This window comes from Lates calcarifer, linkage group LG13 (assembly GCF_001640805.2).
Source record: "Lates calcarifer isolate ASB-BC8 linkage group LG13, TLL_Latcal_v3, whole genome shotgun sequence".
In the NCBI taxonomy this organism is placed as follows: Eukaryota; Metazoa; Chordata; class Actinopteri; family Centropomidae; genus Lates; species Lates calcarifer.
Genome location: NC_066845.1, coordinates 7,562,305 through 7,587,180, shown reverse-complemented (window position 1 = coordinate 7,587,180; position 24,876 = coordinate 7,562,305). Strand labels below are relative to the sequence as shown.

At 39.8% G+C, this 24,876-nt stretch overlaps 1 protein-coding gene across 1 annotated transcript in view; it reads left to right on the top strand.

Annotated features, from left to right (window-relative positions):
• Positions 1–24,876, top strand: part of grid2 (glutamate receptor, ionotropic, delta 2) — a 416,866-nt gene that overhangs the window by 327,564 nt on the left and 64,426 nt on the right. The window contains 1 exon segment of the mRNA XM_018668844.1: positions 22,472–22,610. Coding sequence (XP_018524360.1) covers positions 22,472–22,610 — 139 coding nt within the window.

Below are 24,876 nucleotides of genomic sequence, written 5' to 3'. Positions count from 1 at the left end.
TTGCTTTTGGCTGTGTCACTTTGTCTGCGGGTGAGAGAGAGAGAGAGAGAGTGAGAGGAGAAAGAAAGGGATGCAGAGGTATTGCACTGATTTCTCCCTACTCTTCTCTTTTCTTCCTCCTTTCTCTCCCCTTGGCTTTTTCTCCCTCCCTCCTTTGGTACTATCTATTCCCCTTTCTTATACCTCAGTTTTCTCCCTTTCAGCTCTTTTTTTTTTAGTCCTTTCCCTTGATCATCTTTTCAGCCCCCCAACACCTGCCTGGCCCTCTTTCAGTTTTGCTCTTTCTTTCCTCGTTCTCTCCTTCCCTCTTGCTCATCATGGCTATCAAGCTTCCAACCAATTGACTGTCTTTTTACAGCTTCACCCAAAAGCCTCTCAGTCTGGTCTGTGTTTCTGTGTGTGTGTATGTGCATGTGTGTGCAAGGGCCAATAGAGGCTGTAGTGGGAAAATGTCTGTACTCCATAAACTATCTCTAATTGGTCTCAAGGAGAGTGAGTGAGTGAGAGAGACAGAGAATGGGAAATTGAGAGTGGAGTGGTGAAGAGGTGAAGAGGTGGAAGCATCATATTGGGAAGGACTGCATTTGACAGTGTTTGCTGGTTGGTTCTTGACTTTTCTTTGTTGATGGATACATCAAAGGCCCAGCTGTAATCTTGGGATTTGGTTTTATTATTCAACAGTAATATGGTATCCTCTAACACAAAATAAGAGTTCAGAGAGTAACTTGAACAGAAATAAAAGTTGTTCACAGAAATAACTTTGAGACGTGCAGCAGCAATAAAGAGGAAATAAATAAAATGTGTCAACTCCTGCATGCATACGTCAAGAAATAACCTGAGCTCAGTAATTGTGAGCAGCCATTAATATTGGCAAAAGCTTGTGATTGTTTACCACCAATCTTTGAAAGAGGAGATTGAACATAAATTTATACAGTGCCAACTTTACAAGCAACCATTGGGTGATCGGTATAAACGATGGATGTACAGCACACTCGATCAGAACAAGGTCAGACCCCACGTCAGCCACAATGACAAAAAGTGAGCTCACAGGCAGCTTCTTTTCCTGTGTGTTGAATACCAACTGTGTCACATTAAGTCAAAAACATGCAGTGGAGGTAGCCAACAGGAGTGACCATCTATCAGTACACATCTGTCCTGGATGTTATTCAGAATGGTGTTGGCCGCACTGTGTCTTCTGAAAGCAGACCACATCTCCACTGCTGCCAGTGCAAATGTGCTTTGGGTATTTCAGCAGCGAACACCAACAGTGAGAGGAAGAGGAGGAATTTGGGGAAAATAATTTGCAGGTGTTCACACAAAAGTTAAATAAGAGTCACGGACAGAATGAAGCATGTAAGTAATGGATGCAGAGGGGAAGATGCGGGAGAGAGGATATGATTTAAAGGATGTGAAGTGTTTCCTAAGGAGATTAATTTTCAGCTTCAGTTGGGTTACTCTTTGGCCCTGACTGAGGTGGGAAGGTCATTCCAATATTTTTCAGAGCCAAAAGGGAGGAGAGTTAAGGCTGGGGATGAGTGATTACCAGGTCACATTATTAGGAGAGCCAAGCAGACAACATTAGCAGAGTGCAGGGCATTGACTGGCTGGTATGTAGAGCCTGGACAGACTGTGGCCTGGAGGAATGGTGATGTGCACTCATTTGCAGTCTTGTACTCCCGGTTTTGGAGTTTTAAAATGAGCCACCACAGGCAGTCAGTGGAGGGAGAGAAGGAGGAGGGTCACATGCAAGAAATTGTGAAGATAGAAAAGGACAGCCTGCAGCAGTTTGGATGAGTTGAAGGGAACATGGTCAGAGAGTTGCAGTAACTCAGACAGAAGTTTCAACAAGCTGAGCAGAGGTGCTAATAAAGAAGTGCCTTCTTCATTGAGTGTTGTGGATAATTTGGAAAACTTCAGGAACTGGAGAAGATACTTAAGAACAAAAAAGCAAGCCTTTGTGAGATGTGCAGATTCATACATGGCATGGAATGAAAGTGTTTTTCATCTTCAAATATGATAACACTCTTCAAATTAGGTGAATTAAAGTGACCATTTGTTACTTTGTTTGAGTCATCCAGAAAGTTCTGTTGAATATTCCAAGTAAATGCAGTAATGACACAGTTACTTTGTGCTCAATTTCATTAAAAGCAAACCTCAAAGTCTTCTAACAAAAAACAGAATTCTAAGAAAGAAAGATGGATAAAACACCAGGAAGCCATGAAATAATAAAACATCTTGCTGTAGAGAAACGTTTCTGGGCCAGAAAACTCAGGGTCTGAGGTGCCTCCAGGTGTTTCCCAGGCATCAGCCACCATAATGAAAAGATGTACATACTTTCAAGAGCAATAAGTCATATGATAAAGAATGTGTGCATTTTAAAATTGCTCCAGTGCTGCTTTGCAAAAATAGGTAAATAAAAACAACATGAAAAAAGCAGCACTGAGCACTCACTCACTCTCTGAGCAAGAGGGTGAAGTGGCCGCAGCTATCAAATGGACTGTGAACTCTGCTGCAGTTGAAAAGTGCAAATAGGCAACGGAAGCCAGCAGTCAAAGGAGGTATCCTGTCAGAGGGAGAGAGGCTCTGTTATGCAAGTCAAGACTTGTTGAGGAGAGAGAAAAATTAGACCGAGGGAGACAGATTGTGAGTGCAGACATGTTGCCCTGTTCATCCATTCCTTTTCCTGTTTCGATGCCTCCCTGTCTTCCTCTATCAGTCTCGCCTTCTCCCCACTTCTTCTCTGCCCTGTCCTGACTCCCAAGTTCTTCCAGTTGTGTTTGAGCTAAAGTAGAACAGTCAAAAGCAAAACTCTGATGTCACACTGAATATTTGTCTTTCACAAATACTTCCCTGTTGCTCCCTCTGTTTTGCTTTCTGGTGTTCTCCCCTAATTAATGTCCTAACCAGTGGGGGAGGAGAAAGACACTGTGGAGAAACAGACTGTGTTTTTGTGGGTGTGTGCACATATGTGTGCATGTTGTCTTATCATGCAGCCCCACTGTCAGCGTGAATGCGTCTGTCTCTCAATTAGAGCTAACTTTGTGGGAAATACATACACAATCACACTCAAACGCTCACTGTGAATTACTTGTTTTCACTGTATGAAAAAAAAAAAAAACATTTCACAGATACACAAACAGACAGATGCAGACTCAGGGCCATAGGCCATCATCAGCACTTTCATCTTTCCATCTGCTGCTCCAAACATTTCTCTGTCTCTCTTTCCCTCACTTTTTTATTTCTCTCACACACTTTGCACCTCCATTCTACCACTTTCCCCTGCTGTGCATCTACGTATCTGTCTGTGTGAGCGAGTATGACTGTGTGTATGTGAGATAGAGGGGAAGAGTGTGTGTTCCTTTCACAGCCTTGTTAGGGAGCTATACAGAAAAAAAAAACAATTGTTTCTCAGTTTCCTCCCTGCCCCCCTCTGTATTTCACCCCTCCATCCCTCACTTCTCTCCATTCTCCACTTCTCTCTACTTACTGCTGAGTTTTCTCAATGTGAGTTGTGTTCACATTCAGCACTCCCCATTCCCTCTCTTCCTTCCTCTATGTGTCTCTCCCTCTATCATTATCTCTGTTTCTGCTGTGCCATACTGCTGGGAAGCCAACGTTATCATCATTTTCCTGCTCTATTCTTCTCTTTCCCTCCCTCTCTTCCTCTCTTTATGACTCCCTCTAATCCATTATCCCTCTCTAACGACTCTGTTGTGCTGCAGTGAAGTGGACCCAACTTTAGGATGCCCATTCCTCCTGACTGTGTCCCTCTATCTCTCCATCTATCCTCCCTCTTTTCTTCTTTCTGTCGCTCTCACAGCCTCTTTCTGGCTACAGAGATGTGCCACTGTGAAAAGAGACCATCTCTCAGCAGTACCATTAAATGCACGTCTCTCTCCTGCTCTTTCTTCCAGTCTGTGCTCTCTTATTTATGTCACAGTTGCTTCCTTTCCTTGCCCCCTTTTCTATCCATTCTCAGAGATCCCTCTTGGCATCCCTCTGTCCACCACTTTCTTAACTGCTCACATGGGATGAGGTGCAGTTGTTAAGCCACACCCTGTTAAAATGTGCTTTCGTCCCTTCTGCTCTCCATGCATGCATTTATCCATCATAACCCCATCCCTTTTTGAGTGGTTGAAGGCAACTAAGTACATCGGCTACAAGTACATTACCATACTTCAGTGTGATTTTATGGTGCTGCACTCTGACAAGAACCACTTGGCCACATGGGGCAGTGAAAATAAGTTGCAAAAATATCAACCTTCAAGTTGATTTTGTGAAGTTGTTGGAAAACTGCTGCTTATTTACACATCCAGCAGATACAGGGCAACATTACCATTCATGTGGTCTCCATCCCTTCCTGAGGGAAATATCCTCTTTATTATCCTCAAAATGTATAATAAAGTAATGTTCAACAGTTTCAGTCCTTGTACTAAGAGGCATGATAAGCAGTTGGAAAATGGTAATGTGCCTCCTTTCTGTCTTTTGATTGTCGTCATAGGGCAACAGATTTGGCCTTCAGCTTTAATTACCTTGCTTCTCTCCTGCTGTAGCTGCAACCAGCTAAAACATCTTTTTCATATTGCCTAGTATGCTTGTGTTGTACATGTCAGGGTGTAATGTATGTGTTGACTCTCTCATACTGCACTTACTCTCTCTCACTGCCTCTATATTCCCCCCTCTCTGTGTTAAATGTTTAATCATGCTGGTTAAGCTGCTTGAAAAAAAAAATCTCCTGCTGTTATCCTACAGTAAATGTCACATTAAGCTGGAGACCACAAAGAGACAGAGACAGGGACATAAACACAGGCAAATACACAGCAAACATTTGTAGAGTAAAAGAATCTTTAAATTAATACATATAACATCCTCACCTGTGTTTTACTGCACAGATTGTAGTGATATTGGCTGAGGATTTGTGTATATTATAAAATATATGTCTGTCAAAGCAGCTCTGAAGCACACAGAAATTTGCCGGTTTTGTTCTAGCCAGATTCTTTCACCAGGGAGTCAGAGAACCTGCAGCTAGCAGGGACGGTAATGAGGAGGGTGGCTTAATTGTAATACATGCATATTTATTTTGGGCTCTCTGTTGTTAACTGCCTCAGATAAACAGACCAAGTGAGTTCCGTTTATTTCCCAGTGAATGTGTTGTAAAGGTCAGGCTTTGAGCAGAATGCAACTGGAATAAACAATGGATTTAATTGCTAGGTGTTGTGCTCACAGTAACTTTTTCTCAGAATTTTAATTAACACACAATTAATGTAGGGGTATCTGATGGCTAAATGAAGAAACTTATGCCTTAAAAATCACATAAATATATTCAATCTTTCAAATATATTTAAAAATGCAACATAATGGAAAACACTGCAGTTCTAGCAACTCAGGATCAATTAAACATGGAGCATGATGCAACCTGTTACTAGCACTTGTCAAAAAAGATAATAGAGACAAAGAACAGATCTGCTGGTTCCTTCAGTTCATCAGCAAAAGGCATGGCAACAAATGACGTCCTGATTTCCCTCAAGTCAATCCAGATTTTTGTGAGATTTGTGTGATCATTTATGATAACAAGGCAATTCCTTCTCTACCAACCCTGCCAGCAAAACTCCTAAAACACCTCAGCCAGATGGAAGAAGAAAGAGAAAGGGAGGAATAAAAGATTGAAAGAGATAAAACAGTGGGAGAGCTGAGTGCTGCACACCTTGTTAGACACCTTGTTAGTGCTCAGTCAGTCATTATAGTGCCTGCTGAGGCAGGACTATATAATAATAGTGCAGGTTGGAAAGAAAGCAAGAATAGTTCAAGTTTTTGCTGTGGCCAAAGCAACATAAGAGCTGGTGCTATGACTGTAAATAAATACAATGCTGAAAGGTAGAGAGAGGACAGAGGAGTCGAGGAGGTGGATGGACTAGACGCATTAATATGGGCAAGGAGAAGACAGCACACATGGTAACACACTGCTGTACCTCATTAAATGAGTCTTGGTGGGCACAGATAGGGCATACTTCCACTTTAAAGGCACAACATGTAATTTAGATACAAGCAAGGTTTAACATCACTTGCCTTCTGATTCACAAGTCTGAATGTGATCATACTTTGAACTGGTAATGTGTGAAAGTCAGTCTCTGTGTGATGTCCAATGTCTTTAATAGCCTGTTAGGATTTTTATAGTCATCAAACGTGTTCCTGTCTTGAATGAGATAAAGTTAGTGTCTATAAATGTCAGTGCAAATTGCCTTCATTAGAATCGTGGAGAACTCTGTGCATTGTCTGCATTACCACATTACATACATCACCTGCTGGACACGCGTGTTGTGACATTAACAGAAATTAGTATGTATTTATTACACATGTCTGTCAGTCTCAGATCGTTTATTATTTTCACTTTGCACAGTGAAGCTGGACATCTGGCTCTTGTATTAGCTACATCAGTGCTGTCACACTGTGTTTTTCTCAGAGATGAGAAAAACACTTAAGAGATTTCTCTCTTTTTTTGCCACTGTGATTATTCTAATACAGCTAATGTCTGTGACAGCCAGCTTTTCACCCTGCCTTCAAGTGTGGCTGTTCAAAACAAATCAAAACTTATTTGATTTCCGGCAAGGTCACTTTCTTTTCAAGCTCAACCAAGCCCTTGGGGGGATTTAGGGGTGGGGCTGATAATTAAAATTTCACTAGTTGGGGATAATTTTAATTTCTTCTTCTTGATCAAACACAGTTTTTCTTACATCAAATTTACGGATGAAAATATTTCCTTTGACCTCCATTATAAATACATCATTGAGCATAAGCGACAGAATGCTTCTCTCGTGTTTACTGTTAAAGTGGAGAGCTGTAATTTCTTCCATAGCCTATAATTCAAATAAGAATTTTTTATAAGCTAACTGATGTTACAAAAAAGCAAAAGTTGGTCAGCTAACTCTAGAGCTGCTGGTAGAGTATATGCAGTTTGCAATTACAATAAAGAAACCAAATGCATTATGTATACTATACATCTATGAAATATACATTTAAAAACAAGTTCTTCCTTATCTGGTTGCATTTTGCATTTTAGCATCTTTGTTTTAGAGTAGTAAGCAACATTCTATTGTTTCCTCTTACTGCCGCTGTGACTGACTGAACTATAAGATAATAACAGCTCATTTTATGCTGCAGGGTAAAATGGAACAAATTAGAAATTGGGGGAATGTGATGGAATACAATGAAAAGATTGTTTTTCTTTTAACACGTTCGTAGAATTCAATTAAGGTGCCAGTAATGTTTGTCTTACAGCCTTGGAAACAGTCATGGTTGTTGTGTTGTTTTTGTGTGGTGTGTGTGGTTAACAATGTGCAGCATCGTGTGTGACAAAGTGTGTGTACACTCACCAGCAATAAGTTGTCTTTGTCTGTGGGGAAACATAAGTTTTCATTGAAAGTGTCATGTCTGTATATGTTATATCTTATTGATGAGAGGCAGGAGAGGAAGTCTTGTAGGAGTGAGAAGAGAGAGTAAGAGCGTGGCAAATTGCATGTTATTGGTCACAAAAACAAAAGAACAGGAAGTAAGAGGTAAATAGTGTTTAGATGTGTAAAGTTAGTTTGTTTCTTGCTTTGTTTTACTGCAAGAAGAGAGAGCAACAGAAAGGAAAAAAAACATCTATTCCCTGAGGATAAATGAAGCAATGTTGATTATTGGTTGCACATGTGAAATGAACTGTGGTCCCCTGTGTCGAGATCCTGCATTTTGGTGACCCAGCATTGCACCCCAACCCTCCTCCTCAAACAACCTTTTTGCTCTAAATATGTCAACTTCTGACTTTGTTCCCATCATAATTGCTACGGCTTATGTGTACCACAGGTCATCAGTAGAACACAAGACACAAACAGGACTGGGACCTGCTCATTAAAACTTGCTCCATAGTGTAACTACGGGTCTAAAAATTGAACCTGTCTAAGGTACCTTTAATTGACACCAAAATCCAGGCGCTGAAATAAACATATCGCATTACAGAAATGAGGATCAGGTCAGATGCACTTATTTTGAAAAACAGCTCCTCATCAGGTGGTAAAGAGAAAAACACTCAAATATGCGACATTACACAAATTCTGGTGTATACAATATGTGTGACTTAATGGATTATTAATGAGGAAACTCTGAAGTTGCACATTGTGCAAATTCCCACAGTGAGTGTGGACATGCTGCCCTTGAGAAAAGGGGGAGGAAGAAGAAGACAAGATGTTTGGAGAGGAGTGAGGAGCAGGCTATGTGGGTTGAAAGCTGTAAAATATTGAGAATGACATTGTTAAAATTGAATATGAGTGACTCAAACGCAATCATTATCAAGTGAAAGGGCTTAGAAATAAAAGCATATCCACAGACTTTAGTATGTGTGCATAGGAAGACACACACACACATACACACACACAAATTGCCCCAGTCAAGGGGAAATTGCTGAGAGAGCCATCTGTCAGAAGTTGCACTCAGAAGGCAACGTGGTCATATTTGTTTGATAGAACAAGACACAGTCTGCATGCAGTCACCTATAATGAGACCACAATACTGTAGCTGCTTGCTGAATTAACTGTGCATGTGTGTGTGGTGACCCTGAATGCATGTGCCACTGTGTGTTTTTTGGTGAAAGGAAGGAAGAAGATTAGAGTGCCCTGGATCTAATCTGACTGGCTTTGTATTTTGTCTGTTTTCTTGGTGCAGTATGTGTGAGGGTTTCTATTTTAATCAGGAATATTCATAGTTACTTTAAGTTTCAGACCACCAGAGCATTTAGATTAGTTCAAGATGTGCTTTGAAATTTGTCATTAGTATGAGGGCAGGGGAGTCTTTTCATGAACACATTCATTACAGAATGGGCATTAATTAAGAAGTTTCTTGCGACTATTTTTTTTAATTATCCCATAAAGACTATCAGGACATATTGATAAGTACCTTCATTCATCACTTTTTCCCAACAACCTACAGATGTTATGGATTAGCTGTATACTGGTATGTAAAATTCTCTCCCTTTCTGCAGGAAAAGCCTTTTATTTTTGCCCTTCAGAAATATGTGTATACACACACAGAAAGTGCCACATTCACACACACACACACACACACAGAGCCTTGACTTTCCGTTGGCTGTTGTAACCCTTACATTATACACAGATTGTATTGATCCATGTATAGGAGGCGAGCAGGGAAACACAGCCTGTAAATAAGCTCAAAGAAATTCCTGCTGACGCCATCATTTTTATGTTCCTTTCAACTGTGAAAAGGAGGCAAAAGTGCTGATGAGGCTTGAAGAAAGGAGGAGAGAAGAGGAAAAATGAGTGTTTCGGTAATAAGTCCAATGTCAAGCAGTTTCTGCATATGGTACACACACTCTCTCTCTCTCTCACACACACACACACACACACACACCACCACCACACCACACACACACACACACACACCACACACACACCACACACACACACACACAGTGTCACAGCAGCTATTTTAGGAGGGCGTTAGGAAGTTACCACACTAAGCCATACACACAGAGAGATGCGACACTTGCATTAACACACAGAAAAAGGCCTGGGGTTTATCGCTGGTCTCCACACTTGGCCTGATGCAGTCTGGACCTTCACTGCCTGCTCTACCTTCATTCATTCCCAGGAATATGTATTTTTTTTTAAAAAGCCCTCCAAGGCCAAAAAGCAGTCAGTTTTAATGAATGTTTACAAGCAATGATGTAGCAAGTTGGTCAGAGTGTCTCTGAAGGGCAGACACACAAAGTGTGTGAGGCTGGTTAAGTTTAGGATAATTTAGCCAAAGGATATATTTAGTCAGTGTGACCCAAAACTGAGTAAAGCTGTAGAAAATACTTTGTACACAAGACATTTTAAAAGCCAGTGTAATGTACTACAGCTTGAACTGACAAAAATCAAAATGATTTGATGTATGCTGTGTCACAAGTCAGAGGCACAAGCACATTTTCTTGATAAATTACATTTGAAAACAATCAAATCCAAAGATATACAATACACTCGGAAGGTGTGTGAGAGAATGAATAAGTGTGGCTGTCTGGGCACAAGATCCTTCAATCTTAGAAGCATTAGTGCCTTTTCTGATGTGGTTCTTTTCCAAAAATAAATTAATTACAAGCAAAAATTCAAAGTCAACAAGAGAAGGTGAGAGTGAGCGAGAAAGCAACAGAGCAAGGGAGCGAGGGAGACCCAAAGAAAACTGCCGGAGAAATCAATTTACAAAGTTGCCTTTTCCAATTAATTTCAATTCTCGGTAAAAGCCATTAAAACACTCTCAGCTCTCCTCTCTGTCCAGATGTAAAACATGAACTATACTGTCTTCCGTAGGGACAACGAGGATGAAATGAAATAATGTAAATTATTATCTGTTTCCCCCAAATACACACACGCGCGCGCACACACACACATGCACACATGCACATATATAGTACATGGGTGTAAGCACAAAGAGTCTTGCTCTATATTGCACACACTGTGTCCCTCTCGCTCACATGCAGACATAGCTGATATCTGCATGGTGAGCACGCTCCAAAGCGCAGCTAAGTGGGGGAATAATTTGCATTTCAATCTTTTAATTTGCTCCCTTTTTGTGAAATTCAGCCGACTTCCACGAGCTAACCACAGTGAGTACAGAACCCCATTTCAACCCCCCACCCCCCTGCCCCCAGGATGGTTTTGTACAATTTGAATATCTTTTTTTTTTCTAGTTGAACTCATATTGAAACTCATATTCTTATTACACACACTGAACTCTTTTTTCAACGTAAGTCATGTTCGGAACATGTTGACTCTGCAAAGATAGAGTTAAAGACATATTACAATCAAAATTCTGAATGGGGTTTGTTCTGTAGTCTCTGAAGTGCGATGTGACAGGGAGCTGAAATTCCAAACACAGAAGAGACACAAATTCCTTACCTCTCCAATACATCTTAAATGTAGCAAAACATCTTTCTGCTTTACAAAATGTAGTATTTGTCAAAATATGGTCCGTTGCGGTTTGCTTTTAATCGTTCAAAGAACACTGTTGTGGGTGAGGTAAGACGTTTCCCAGGAAGACAACTGGGAAAAAGAAGTTATGAAAAAAAGCATGTTCAGTTTCTCACCTTGTTGTGATTAAAAGAGTTTTTCTCATCAAATGCATTAAATACGAACATAATGAATGTTATAATGTACCAGCAAAGAAAAAAAGGAATATTTGAGAGTTCTGCAGTGAAGTAATCATCATTTCAATTTTATTTTGTTCAGATTTAATTGCTAAAGAAGCCACAACGGAGTAGAATTGTAACTTTTCCAACTTTTGTAATTACTGTTATCTTTTTTTCTCATACTGTAGACTTAGAATTAGTCAGTCAGTGTCTATGAAATGGAACTGTTTAGTTGCCTAGTTTAGTTAGTAATAGTTTTGATTCCATTTGAACTTAGTGTTTCAATTGTTTTTTATTACTTTGCGGATGCCTGTTCCCTGTAGTAAATAAAGAGGATGTGACTCTCAAACCAGTGACATTGCCTCATCCAAATGCTGCTTTTTCATCATGTTACGACTAATATTTAGAGATTTGTTGCACTTTGCAGGGAAATGTGTGTGTGAGTTAGAGAGCTTAGACATTAAGTCTCTAAGTTGTTTTTTTTCCCCTACTTTTCCGGAAAGGGGAACGAGGGAGCAGGTGACCAACAGAACAAACAAGTGTTTTTTGAAAAGTATAACATCTGTGTCCTGCAGTAATTATGTAGCATGTTTACCCAGCATACAACTAGATCAAACACTTGCATAACACACACAGAGAGACACATGCAGGGCTTATTTAATCCATTTGGATGATTTCTGGTTTGATCTCCTCACCAGTTTGGCTGTTTCTCTCTGACCTTCTTCGTCCCACATATTCATACTGGCTCTCTCTTCTCTTTGATCTCCTCCTGTTTTCAATCCCAGAGTTACTTTATATGCAAAGATATTGAAAACATAATGAAATTAAATTAGGAACCATCACTCGTAGACACCAGCTTTGTTTTGTATCATTCCATTAATGTGGTCCTGAAATTTGTGTAAACAATCTAAAAACCAGTTTGCATATCATTTTTACGGTAATGTTGTGAAACATTTTCCCTCTTGTGGTCTTCCTACTTCCTAAAATTGCTCACAATCTTAGTTTTTCACTGTATGTGAACGCTACTATATGTTAATATATTACTATACATGGGTGTATGTAGTGCAAATGTCGGTACCAACAGGGTCCAGAACAATTTGTCAACATCAGAGGTGAATCATTGCCAATATGAAATATTTATATATCATTCATGAATATTAATAACTTTATTGAAGCAATTACCATAATACAAACACTCCTCCAGCACATGTTACAGGAAAATAAATTATACACTAAATAATATGGATTTATTCTCTTTAAGTGAGCTTTGTGTGCAACACAGAGAAATTAAATTGCTCATCTCTGAGAGATGCGTCTAGCTCCATGCTGCTTAGGGACCACACATGAGACTTAGCTTTTAGCTACAGTATATCATTTACAATGTACTGTATATATCGCATATTGTCTCTGGCAAATAACAAAATGAAATAAATATGGAAATAATATTGATTTATTAACATTATATGAGCCTTGTGTGCACTTACACGAAATTAAAGTGCTGCCTGCTTTGTCAGCTGAAATACAAATAACTAAAAGAGAAAATATGTTTTCTGTGAAAAGTTTAGAGAAAATTGGTTTCCAGTGTGGTCATTGTAATTTATATCTGTTATTTGTGAAGTGTAGTCCAGACCTCTCCTGTAACAATCAAAATTTTGAAACTTGAAACTTGAAACTCACTTCATTAAAAGTCCTCTTGCTGTTGGTGACATACTGTAAATGCAATTAGCCAGAAATTCCATTAGCAGAAGACAAACTTTGGCTTCTACATAATCACCTCCTATCAACTTTCTAAATTGGCATAATTTAATATAAAACATAATATTATGTGTTAAATTATAGGTCAAGAAATGTTAACAAATAAATGAAAAAAGGAGTAATGTGAAACCTTACCCACAGCTGTAACCAAAACCACAATTTAGCCTTTTGTGTTTAAATGTCTGTGGCACATTCATGAATGTGTGTGCATGTTCATGTCTTAATGAACCTCATCAGTGGCAACGTTTTTCCTCTCTCCCTTGAATCATTTCCCCTCTTCCTTCACACTTTTCATCATCGTCCTAACCATTTCCCTGAAACTCCTGTAAAAGCACACGTACCACAAACACAAACATATGTCATACCAGTCGACCCTTCCATCATGTTTTGATGGTGGTGTAAGGCTCTTATAGGAAATCAGAGAGCATGCTGGGAAGGGAGATACCATTAGGCACATCTCTGAATCGTAAACTTCATGCGTCTTAGCTCAAATCCACAACATTACTGGCCCGTTGGATCCTTATAATGGTGGCACTTGATGGCTTGAAAAAATTGCTAACCACATGGAAAATCCCTCTTCGCTTTGGCTGATAGCCAGGGGTATTAGAGGTGGCACATGCACAATGGAGAGATTGAGGAGCAGAAGGCAGGAGAGGCGCTGGAGGAGGGATGTGTGCACTCTGTCATCTTCCTCCTCCCTTTTTCTATTCTCTCACTTCTTCCCTCTTCACCCTGACCCCAACACCGTAATATGTCTCTCTCAAGGTTTTTTTTTTTTTTTTTTTTAAATAATCACCAGGACACTGTCAGTTAAGAGTGATTGAGGGTGCTAAAGGAGAAAAAGATGGTAAAAAAAATAATAAGTAACGATTCCTGCAAGTCATCAGATAGTAGAGGAGTATAATCTGAGGCAGTGGAGTCGCTTGCTCAGTGGTGAGATTTGAAGCCTCACAAGAAAGCCACATATGTATAAAACCCTCCTGGATGTGCCCACCGCTCGAATGGCTTCAAAGCTGCTCTCATCTGGAGCTACCTTTAACTGCAGCATGTCAACAAGGAAAGGGGGTGTGGGGGGTGTGTGGAGGGTGAGCGCAGGGGGGGGGGAGAGAGGTGTAGGGAGGCAGGGAGAGGAAGTGAGAGAGGAAGGCAGGCAGGAGAACGCAGTGAATGTGTTTGATGCAGATGAGTTGGCTTATAGAATAATTTCATGTGCCAAACCTGCAGGAAACAACAACTCTTGTATCTGACTAATTTTTCATCCCTGTTTCCGGCTGTCCCTGTTTATTTCACTCAAAACAAATGAATAACAGTGTGTAGACATATGTTTATTTGGGGTGTGTGTGTGTTTGGCTTTTATTTTGATTGCCTTGTGAAGCTTCTGAATTTGTTGATTCAAACAAAAAGAAATCAATAGCAACTAAAATACAGCCTACAGTTTGACTGACCAAAGTTCTTTCACTCTTCAGATTATTCAGACTGCCCCAGCGTGTTTTTGTGACTATCAAAGCTTGTTGAGATTCTTTGATTCTTAAAATCATTGTTATTCATATGGTGATACTGTAGTTATAGTGATTTTCTATTTCAATTTATTTTTGTTGCAACCTGAGCTTGAATGACTTCAGAAATCTTGTTAGCACTACAGCTTCCATATAATCAGCGCCATGCATAAACATTCTATCATAGTAAAGCATGTTATTCTGCTTGGAAATCCTGGAAAGTGTTAATTACATCAATCATGTTTGTAGCTATTGTACTGTTGATTTAGATTTAAATGAAAAACTTGTTTTTCCAGACTTTTCCAGACTGCTAAGCAACAACACCTCCAACCTAAACAACCATAGAGGTTCAAGTGGATAAGGTTGTGCAGCAGTCATGGTTTGGTTAGATGTGGGCACAAACTACTTTGTTAGGTTTAGGAAAAGATTATGGTTTGGATTAAGGTTAGGGGATCTTCATCATTATGGTTACAATACTAAGCACATGCTTAAGGTTGTGGAACGATCATTCATAAAGAGAAAATTGATCAATTTCAAACAGGAAATAACCCAACCATCCACCTAATAGTCCTCCCGACATGGATTTTACTATGGCCGATAGAGGTCACCTAACAATCCCTAACTATGGGTCATAATAAGCTGCTAAGATAAGGACAGTCTCCTACTAACATATTGGGGGTTTTAACCTGAAACAGCTTTCCTTATTTCTCTTGTTTCTATTTTCTTCCTGCCCCTTTCACTCAAAATAGATAAAGTATTGCAATATGTGATCATACAATGTGAGTGTCATTTGATGGAGGATTTTTGAGGCTTTGATAATGAAGATGCAGTTTCTTTAATGAGAGGCTGTTGCTTTGAACAATCTCCTGTCTTTGTAGAGAGTTTGAGAGGCTGTAGACAACATTTTCTTTTAAGATTCAAGGCTCTGAGAAAACATCTTTACAGAGCTCTGTGACATGAAAAGCTGTCTTCTGTGTTTTAGAGAAAGTATAAAGACCTGATGTTTTATAGCAACCGGATCATCTGCAAAGTTTGTTGTGTATGGTTACTTTGACAGCAGATGAAAGTTTGAAACATGTTGAAATGAAAGAGTTGTGTTTTCTGTTTTAAAGTCATTTAGGATTCAAAGAACCCCACTTTACAATCATGTAGTGCTCTGTTTTCTGACAGCACAAAGACAAGCGAAAGCAGCACTACCACATATTGATATTTTCCTGACCTTGAGATGAGGTTGCCTGCATGGCCCTTTGGTATGTATCTGCCGTGGACCATGTGCATAGCACTAATGTGGAAAGGTTTGACAGAAATGTTCAGAATCCAGAGAACACAGCTGAATAATATAATAAACGTTCTCTACAAAACCCTCCACCCAACGCATACGCATAAGTTCAACAACGTCAGTAAAGCAGACTACAAGAATCATGAGTGATTCTCACCAGACCTATCTGTCATCCACCCTTTAGTTGCCTGTATAAAATGCCAGCAAAGTCAGTAGTTGTCATTAGCAGCTTTTGCGTGGATCATTGAATTACAAAATAAAAATGTGTAATATTAGACATGCAAAACAATGTGACATCAATCACCACTGTGATTGGATAAGCTGTTAAAAAGACAACTAATGATACAGACTGCAGCAAGGATAATCATTATCATTACACACAATTTATATTTTGCGATTCAGCCTTTGAAACAGATCCTAAATTCTGAGAAATACATCATTCTTTCTTTTTGGCATGTAAACATGTTATCCGTGAACCTACCACTGTACTAACCCGCCAAAATGTCGTTTCAGCTAGAAACTTTCAGGGCTGTGAAAGAATGAAATTGTCCAAATTGCAGTTAAAATATAGTTACATCATTTTGTGGCAAGATTGCAGTGATTCCAGCTGGGAGCTGACATCAGCTGAACATATTCCAACTCCCCTTCCCTCGTTTAAAAAGCTCTAATGAACTGCTCTAGTCTTCTTTCATCCAAGAATAACTGGAGTGAGATGCTGAAACTCTGATGAGAGGCCTCAGAACAGTTGGCAGCAGGAATGTAGATTTTTAAAAGTGTTTGGTAGAAGTGGATTTCCAGAGCTGTGGACAGACACTGTGAATCCTCCTCACTGTCTGAAGTTGTGGAAAGGAAAGGAGAGAGAGAGAGAGAGAGAGAGAGGCTGATTATTCTACATGTTGCCACTGATGCTGTTGTGGGGTGAAATTATACAGTCACAAGTCTGCCCAGGTGGCTGCCTCTAGCATCCTCTCGCCACATTCCAGCACAATAAACTAGTGACTGACAGTGCTTGTTTACATTGACACCATCAGCTGAAGAGTATAGAGGCCATTGTCTGTAGGTCATGTACAATAACAGAGATTCTTATCACTAACAATCACTTCTTCCACCAATTGACCCTTTTTGTCTCACTTACACTGAGATGTGGATATTCTCCCGACAGAGTGTAAATCCTCTCTTCTCTAAAACCTCTCTGCACTGCATAATGTTGCCCAGCAGCTTTTTCACAAAAACATCTGCACATAGCACAGCGCCTGTTGCCTGAGTCCAAGATGGTAAAGAGCAAGTTGGTTATTGTTTGATGACTTCAGGTTGCACTTTCAGTTACTGCTTTTTCACTGTTGTAATTATAGTGGACGGATTGCCTTCTTCCAGAATAGAACCAAGCAAAGAGATCAAAAAAGGGAACAGTTAATAGATAACACAGATCTTAAAGGTCAGTTCAAAAAGCAGCTCTGTCTGTCACCTTTTACAAAACAAAATATCTTGGCCTCTTAGTCATCCCATCAGATTTGCTGATGGGATGATCAATCAGTCATCTTCCTCTCTGATTAGTTAGTTTCAGGACTGAGGGATGAGAGTCATGTCCAGCCCTCTCATATGTCTGGGTACTAAATGTTCTTGCTAGATATTTGGGCAGCTTCCTTAATGAGCAGATTATATCTGTCTGTGCATGTGAGTTTGTCTGTGTCTGTGTGTGTGTGTGTGTGTGTGTGTGTGTGTGTGTGTGTGTGTCTGTGTGTCTGTGTCTGTAATCCAGTGGCTTTATCATAAAAAGCCCCATCACTCTAATACCTGTATTTTGGTAATTTGGTTGAACCAATTTAATTCAGGACAAACCTCAACATAATTGTAGTTAATATACACTACAGAGTGTTATTGAAAGTGAAGGTCATCATATCATATTTTCTCTTTTTTCCAGCCCAGTAGTCATCTGTTGTATGTATTCCTGATTGTCTTTCACACAGCTTTTATTCCCCCTCTTGTTCCCTCTTACCTTGGGCCTCATTGCATACAATGGCAATGAAACAGTGACACACTCATCTGTGTTTGTGTGTTCATTTAGCTACATGAGCCAAAAGGCAGTAAGATAGGAGATGAGAATAAGATCAGAGATAGAAAAGAAAATCTTTTAATAAAAATGGAGAGGATTAGAAAGAGGAGGAAGGACTCATTACTGGCCAACCTGCTTAGCTGCCAAGACTGAGCGACTGCAGCTTGTGTAGTGGTGTAGTGGTGCTGGGCAGCTCTCAGATTTTATGTAACTGTATTAATTTTAAAGGCAACACTAGTAAAAATAAATAAATAAATAACTAAAGGCAATAAAAGCTCAACAATATCCCATCCCAGGATAGCAGGAAAAAAAAGATCATCTGTTGACTGCTATTAAAAGCGACAAGTGCAGATCACAATTGGAAGAAATGAATAGGTTTGGAAATACTACTACTAATACTACAATTTCTATATCTAAAATTACTATATCTAGTCAGCTGTCAATCGATTCAGACAATCACAAAATTAGATCATAAAATTGGAAGAGCATGAAAAAAGCTATGGCAATAGCAGAGCCACAAATCACAAAATCGGAAAGCAAGTCTGTCAGCCAGCTCACACAATCAGTCAGTCAGTCACACAGCCAAGGGAGCAGGCAGCCAGCCAGCCAGCCCACCAGCCAGCCAGCTGTCTAATCAGTCCAATCAACTCTGTAGAAATCCAGCAATCCAGTCTCTCAGTCAATCAAAAAAGGATGACGGGAAGTAAACCAGCAATCGGAGCTGGCTAATAGTAATAAAATGAATGGAGACCAAAGGTGAGCTAGAAGTTGGGAAAATCCATTAAGATTATTAAACGTAGCAAAATTTGAGTAAGCGGGCCCAAACATGTAATATACGTGGTATAGTCCTACTACAATTGCATATTTTGGTTCTCCATTTTTAGTGGGGTAAGAAGAAACAGAGAAATGCTGCAGGATAACACAGCAGAGAAAAAGAGGGGAGGCAGGAGAGATGTGGCGGTAAAAACAGAGAGCTATATTGAGGGGACACAATAGGGTACCTTTGAAGCTGCCGAACTGGCATCCACAAAAGCTGCTTCATGCTAGCTATGCCTCCTCTAGAATCCATAAACATACACACATGCAAACGGTGACACATACACTTTCTTGCCTTCAACAGAAGTTTTTCAGGGTTGCTGCCCTAGGAAAACTTGAAAGGTGCCTTGAAAAACACCCTGAAGAAAAGCACCATTATTCTAAGTCCTACAGAGAAGCGTCAATGTATAGCTTTCTTTAGTAGTCCTGGTCAGATTCACTGAAGGAACACCTACAGATGAACTATTGAGCTACTAACGGTGCATTCACTCTGTTGTTGTTACAGTCAACAGCTAACCAGAGGTTTATCTATTATCTGTACTGAGTCAGTAAGCTGACCACCTTTTAGTCGACCTCACTCCTTAAAATCCAATCAGCAGTCTGTGCTTATTCTGACCAACTCATGGTGAATTCAGATATGCTGAAGTTGCATGTAAGCAGCAGGGCCGTTAGAGGACTGCTTAGTCATAGATCTCTAATATACAGCATGCATGTTATTCTTCTTTCTTTCTTGTTATTTTTCTTGCTTGTCATTTATTGTTTACTGGAAAAAAGGATGGTTTTTGAAAAGATACAAAACATGTATATACACTGTACGCATGTACATGACGCATGACTCAATTGCTCACCAACTTGAAGCTGACTGCCTGTTTTCCTCCTCAGTTGTGACATCCATCTGGTTGCATTCTCCTGTATGAAAGATGGTTTTGACAGTGCACAGTATGAACGATGCTTCCAATAAGATTATGTTCTGTAGCAGAGATGGGCTGATAGCACAATACACTGTTTGAAATTTACCAGTTTATACAATGCTTTTCATAGATAAGTGATGTGTGACTACTGGTGTGCTCTGATTTCATGCCCTGTACTTGACAAAAGAAAGACATATAAATTAACAGTGAATAGTCTTGCCTTTTTATGTTGTAGGATAATCTTATTATAGACTTGTGTCAACATAACAGTGTACAATGTCATATGTAAGTAAAAGTAACAATCATATTCTCTCTCTAAATAGCACCACATTGTAGTTATATACATAAGTTCCAACACAGCAGTCCTGTGATCAGCTTCTCTATGAGTAGTTTGGCTTTTTGTTTGACAGCAGGTCAACTACATGACCAGAACAGTAGTTATGAACATTTGAAACAGAATGTAGTGCGTCATAAAACCTTGTAGTCAGTGAGTAACATGAGCTCCTGTATAGTTTGAGAAAAATACTGACAGCATGACAGGAACATTATTTATTTTACACCTTATGATTTAAGCAACAGTTTAGGAGCTGGTGTCTAAGTCCATAGTGAACTAGGAGAGAATTTCTGACACTTTGGCACCTTTAGAAGTTTATATAATATCTTACAGAGATGTTACCACTGTGTTTCTCTCTCTCTCACACACACACACACACAGAGACACGTATTCAGAGCAGGAAACAAAATGACCTTTTCAAAAAGTCTGTTGTAGTTGATCTTAATTTGATTTAGAAATTGTTCAGGGACAGAGGGAAAGAGAGAGAGAGTGAGCAAGCTATAAAACATCTTAAAGAACCCAACAAAAGTCTGCCCACCTTCAAATTTTGGGACACGCAGATGTTGGAACTCAGCTGAGTCATTTTCCCGGCTGTATTAAATATTTTATAAAAGTCAGTTGTGCAGCCAGAAATCAACATGAAAATTGTTCTGAGACTCGACAATGGTTTTTTTTTTTCTGGCAACTTAATCGGTCCTCCATGGATATCGCCAGTATGAAACCCCAAATCCCAAAATACCTTCTGCGGGTGGAACAATTCACAAAGGTCATGTTTTAGAAGCTATTGAAGTCCAAGATACTGCAGTCACGGATTGGCATATACTTGGACATTTTTGGCAGCCCACATTATGAGAGAAAAGCATCTGTGCCTGCTGCATTCATCTTTGGAAAAGATTCAGTTTAGCTTCCCACTGGCAAATCTGCAGTAATTTTTCATGAATAGTTAACTGCATGAAGTTAAAAATGTTATTTACATAGGTATTATATTTTAATTGATATATCTGCATCATAGATTTTCTTTCACTGAAAACTATTTGATAAAGGCAAAGATACTTACTGCATTATTTTCTATGTGTACATGTATTTACAAAGCCTTCTAAAAATGAATAGCTTGTTTAATTTGAAATCTGGAGAAAGAGTTGAAGTGAGCAGTGAACAGGTTACAATTTAGACAATGCACTTTTGCTTTATGTAATCTTTAAAAAAAAGGAAGGAAGAAGCAAGGAAAAAGATTAACAAATTTTAAAAATATATACCAGATCTCAAGATGTTATACCGTTCTGCATAAAAGCCCACAGTATAAAAGGAAAGACACGTTGGAGAATGAGACATGGACAAACATGGCACAGGGATTATTTGAACTGAATATACAGTAGAGTACAGTACAGCACATTATTCTGCCTCCGGGCTTGTGATAAAACCTGATGTCAACAGCAAATGTATCGCCCCAGAATGATACAGTAAATCCAGAGAGAGAGAGACAGATAACAAATTTGAATTAAATCAAATGCTATCAGCAATGCAGAAAGGAAGGCCTGAAAGGAAGATGGCAAAAGTGAGAATACAGTAGAGAAAGAGAAGGGGAGTGAGATAAAGGGAACATGGGATTATGTGGGTATCACATATATTATTGAATCTTAGCTGGAGGAAGTGGCAGCGAGGAGACTGCCTGTTGGTCTGAGCTGACGTACCAGTGATCCCCTGCTACAAGAATGAATGGGGCTAATTTTTGTCAGGCTTCAATAAAGGCAGGGAGGAAGAGCTCACAGGATGCAAATCAGTCATTACTCTGTGTGTTTCTGGGTATGCTTGGTATGCATATGTAAATGCAAGGTTGGTAAGATTGTGTGTGTGTGTGTGTGTGTGTGGTGTGTGTGTGTGCGCATGTGTGTGTGTGTGTGTGGTGATTATGATAGAGGGGCCAGCCCACACTCTACCTGAGAAGCAAAGATAAATGTGTTTGGGAGGGCCAGGGTTAGAGTGACAGCCATTTTTGAAGCTCACAGAAAGCAGAGGCAGTTAGACTTTTACTGTAGCACAGCAAGATCTCAGAGGACAAGGCAACAAAAGCTGTTTATAACACAAGACAGGGATAAAGAGGTTTTATATTTGAAAGCGGACAAGCCACTTTTCATTGTAATGTGCTCCAGGCAGCATTAAATCCTAATGGGAAAGGCCTGACAACATTTGTGCATTCTGTTGATTAAAGATGTTTTTCATGTTAATTTGTTGCAATAGCAGGTTACAATTTTTTAACTTGTGTCCAAGCAGTTATGCAAGCTGGTGTTTTGACTGCTGTGACTGTGCATTAAGACATATCCAGAGGGTTAAAGAGTCTGTACGGGCCACCTTTACCTCAACATATAAATATTATTATATCTCAAAGATGTGTTCTTTTGATGTATTCCTAGAGGAGCGCAGATCCAATTCTCAATTCTGTGCAGTTTCTCTCATTTTATGTAGTCATGTGAAGATCAGATCTGTGCCAAAGCATCAGATCAGATCTGTTAATCCAAACATAATCTTTCAGGATGTGCTTTGCTGTTTCAACAGCTTTTTCTCCTGCAGCAAAGAGTTACTCGTATGTGCTGATGTTATACTTTTTTTGTCTTTTTTTTCTGTTTGTGTGCATGTGTTTAACTTTATTTCTTTCTTTCTTTCTTCCTTCCCAGGTGGAGAGGTACCCTATACCACTCTAGCTACGAGGATGATGATGGGCGTTTGGTGGATGTTTGCTCTTATTGTCATCTCCTCATATACTGCCAATCTAGCAGCCTTCCTCACCATCACACGCATAGAGAACTCCATACAGTAAGTGTACAACAGATTTTTGTCCTTTTGATTGTTGACGTTGTCAGTAACCATGCTGATTTCAAAATATGGTTTCACTCTTCTAAGTTCTGAAAAACATATCAGTATAGTGATACAAAAATCCTGTCATTGCTCTTTATTATATTTAGATTTACTTTAAAGCTGCACATCACATCAGTACAGATGTACAGGTTTCATGATGTAGTTCATAAGAGGCAAAACATACACACATGCGCACACACACACACACACACACACACACACACACACACACACACACACACACACAATTACTTTCCTATCCTTTCACTCTATCAATCCTTTCTCACCTCCTCCTTCTTGGATGGTAATTTCCTGTATGTCTCAAGTTTGTATCTATCATTGTGTGTGTGTGTGTGTGTGTGTGTGTGTGTGTGTGTGTGTGTGTGTGTGTGTGTGTGTGTGGTGCAGTGTTTTTGTATGTCCCTCTCATGTTGGGGGGCAGAGAATGCATCAAGGCAACTGGCAAAGCCTTGCTGTGCTTTTGTACACACACACACACACACACACAGACACACACAGACACGCACACAAACACAAACACACACATTATTTCCCTTAAGCTCAGTGCCCTCTGTTTATCTATCCTTGTGATAATATGTTTGCCAGCTTCTCTCCTGGTGGCACTAGGAAACGCTCATCTCTCACTGGACTAATCAGCATGCCAAAGCATCCGCTATGCCCGGCAGTGCCACAGTTAATTGTGCTTAGCTTTGGAATAAACAACATTTATTTCTCTAGATCTAATCACTATCTGTCTCTTAATTTGTTCCTGTCAGTTTGTCTCTCTGTTGTGGTTTTTTTTCTCCGTCTTTGCTGTCTGTAGTAGACCTCTTGCTTTTTTATCCTTTGGTTTACCTCTGACTCCATCCTCTCTTCTTCAAACTATCTATGTGTTCTGCCCAGCCCCTTGGAAAACGAAGACAAAAATCACTTTTCTTATTTTGTTTTTGTTTACCCTGTCTTATTTTGTGTTTTTTTTCACATAGATTTGCTGTCATCCACAAGTGCCTCTCAGTTTGCCGCCTCATTCAGCATCCATTGAGCTAATTAAGGATTTCCATAAATTTTAATGCATTATCTTTAATGTGTTGACTCTTCTGGGGTCATTAGTGGCACAATTACCACCTAAACAGCAGCACCCACATGGCCTTGGGCCTCCTAAGATGGGTGGTGGGATGAGTAGTGAAAATAAACTGAGAGCAACCATAAAGCATAACAAAACATTGATGGAGAAATGAAGAGAGTAGCCAAGTGGGAAAAAAAAGAAACTGTGATGTTCTGATTAGCGTGCACTTTTATCTGTTAATGCTTGATTAACATATTACACAGATGGAATGAGAGTGAATGCATCTGCATGTGAGTGATTGAGAGGGTGAATTAGTTAAGTGTGGAAAAGAGCAAGCAAGCAAATGCGGGGGAAGGAAAAGAAGAGAGGAGAGGGCCAGGGAAGCCTCAGTGAGCCGTCAGGACAGACAGGGTTTTTAAGTATTAATGCCCTTGTTTCATCCTGGAAATGAAATAACAAGTGAGCGTTCAGAACCCTCTCTGGACTATTTCACGCTTGGATGTTTTCCCTCAATTTCAGTGTGAATCCTTTAGGAAAACAGTGAGGGATGGCAGTGAAGAGCGGCAAGGAGAGGGAGCAAGAGAGCAACATACAAAGAGAGAGACAGAACGGTATGAACAGTATTAAGTGGAAATGTAGAGAGGAAGCATATGGGAAAGAAGATGGGACAGATTAAGAGGGAAAGGGGAGGAGAGAGGCAGAGGTTAGGAGATAGCGAACGGGAAAGAAGAGAGAAGGGTAGAGAAAAGAGAGGAGGAGAGAGGCAAGGAAATGGAGAGAGAGGAGAAGGGTTTGGGTGATGAGTCAGAATGAGAAATGGATTTTGAAGGGGTAAAAAAGTGAGAAAAGAGGCGGCACCTGTTGAGAGACGGAAGAGATGGAGCGGAAGAATTGGACAGGATGGGAAGATTGAAAGAGGGACGGAGTGTTTGAGGATAAAAAGCTTGCTTTCCTGGCCCAATCTCACACAGCAGATGTCATATTTTATGGTTGCTAAAGATTGCCAATAAAGTCAATCAGCTGTTTTTTTCCCCTTGCTTGTGTGTCTGTGTGTGTGTGTGTGTGTGTGTGTGTGTGTGTGTAGCCTTATGTCGGCAGGACTTCTCTGCATGTATTCACACATGTTTGTTGCATCCCACTGATGTCAGTTAAGACAGC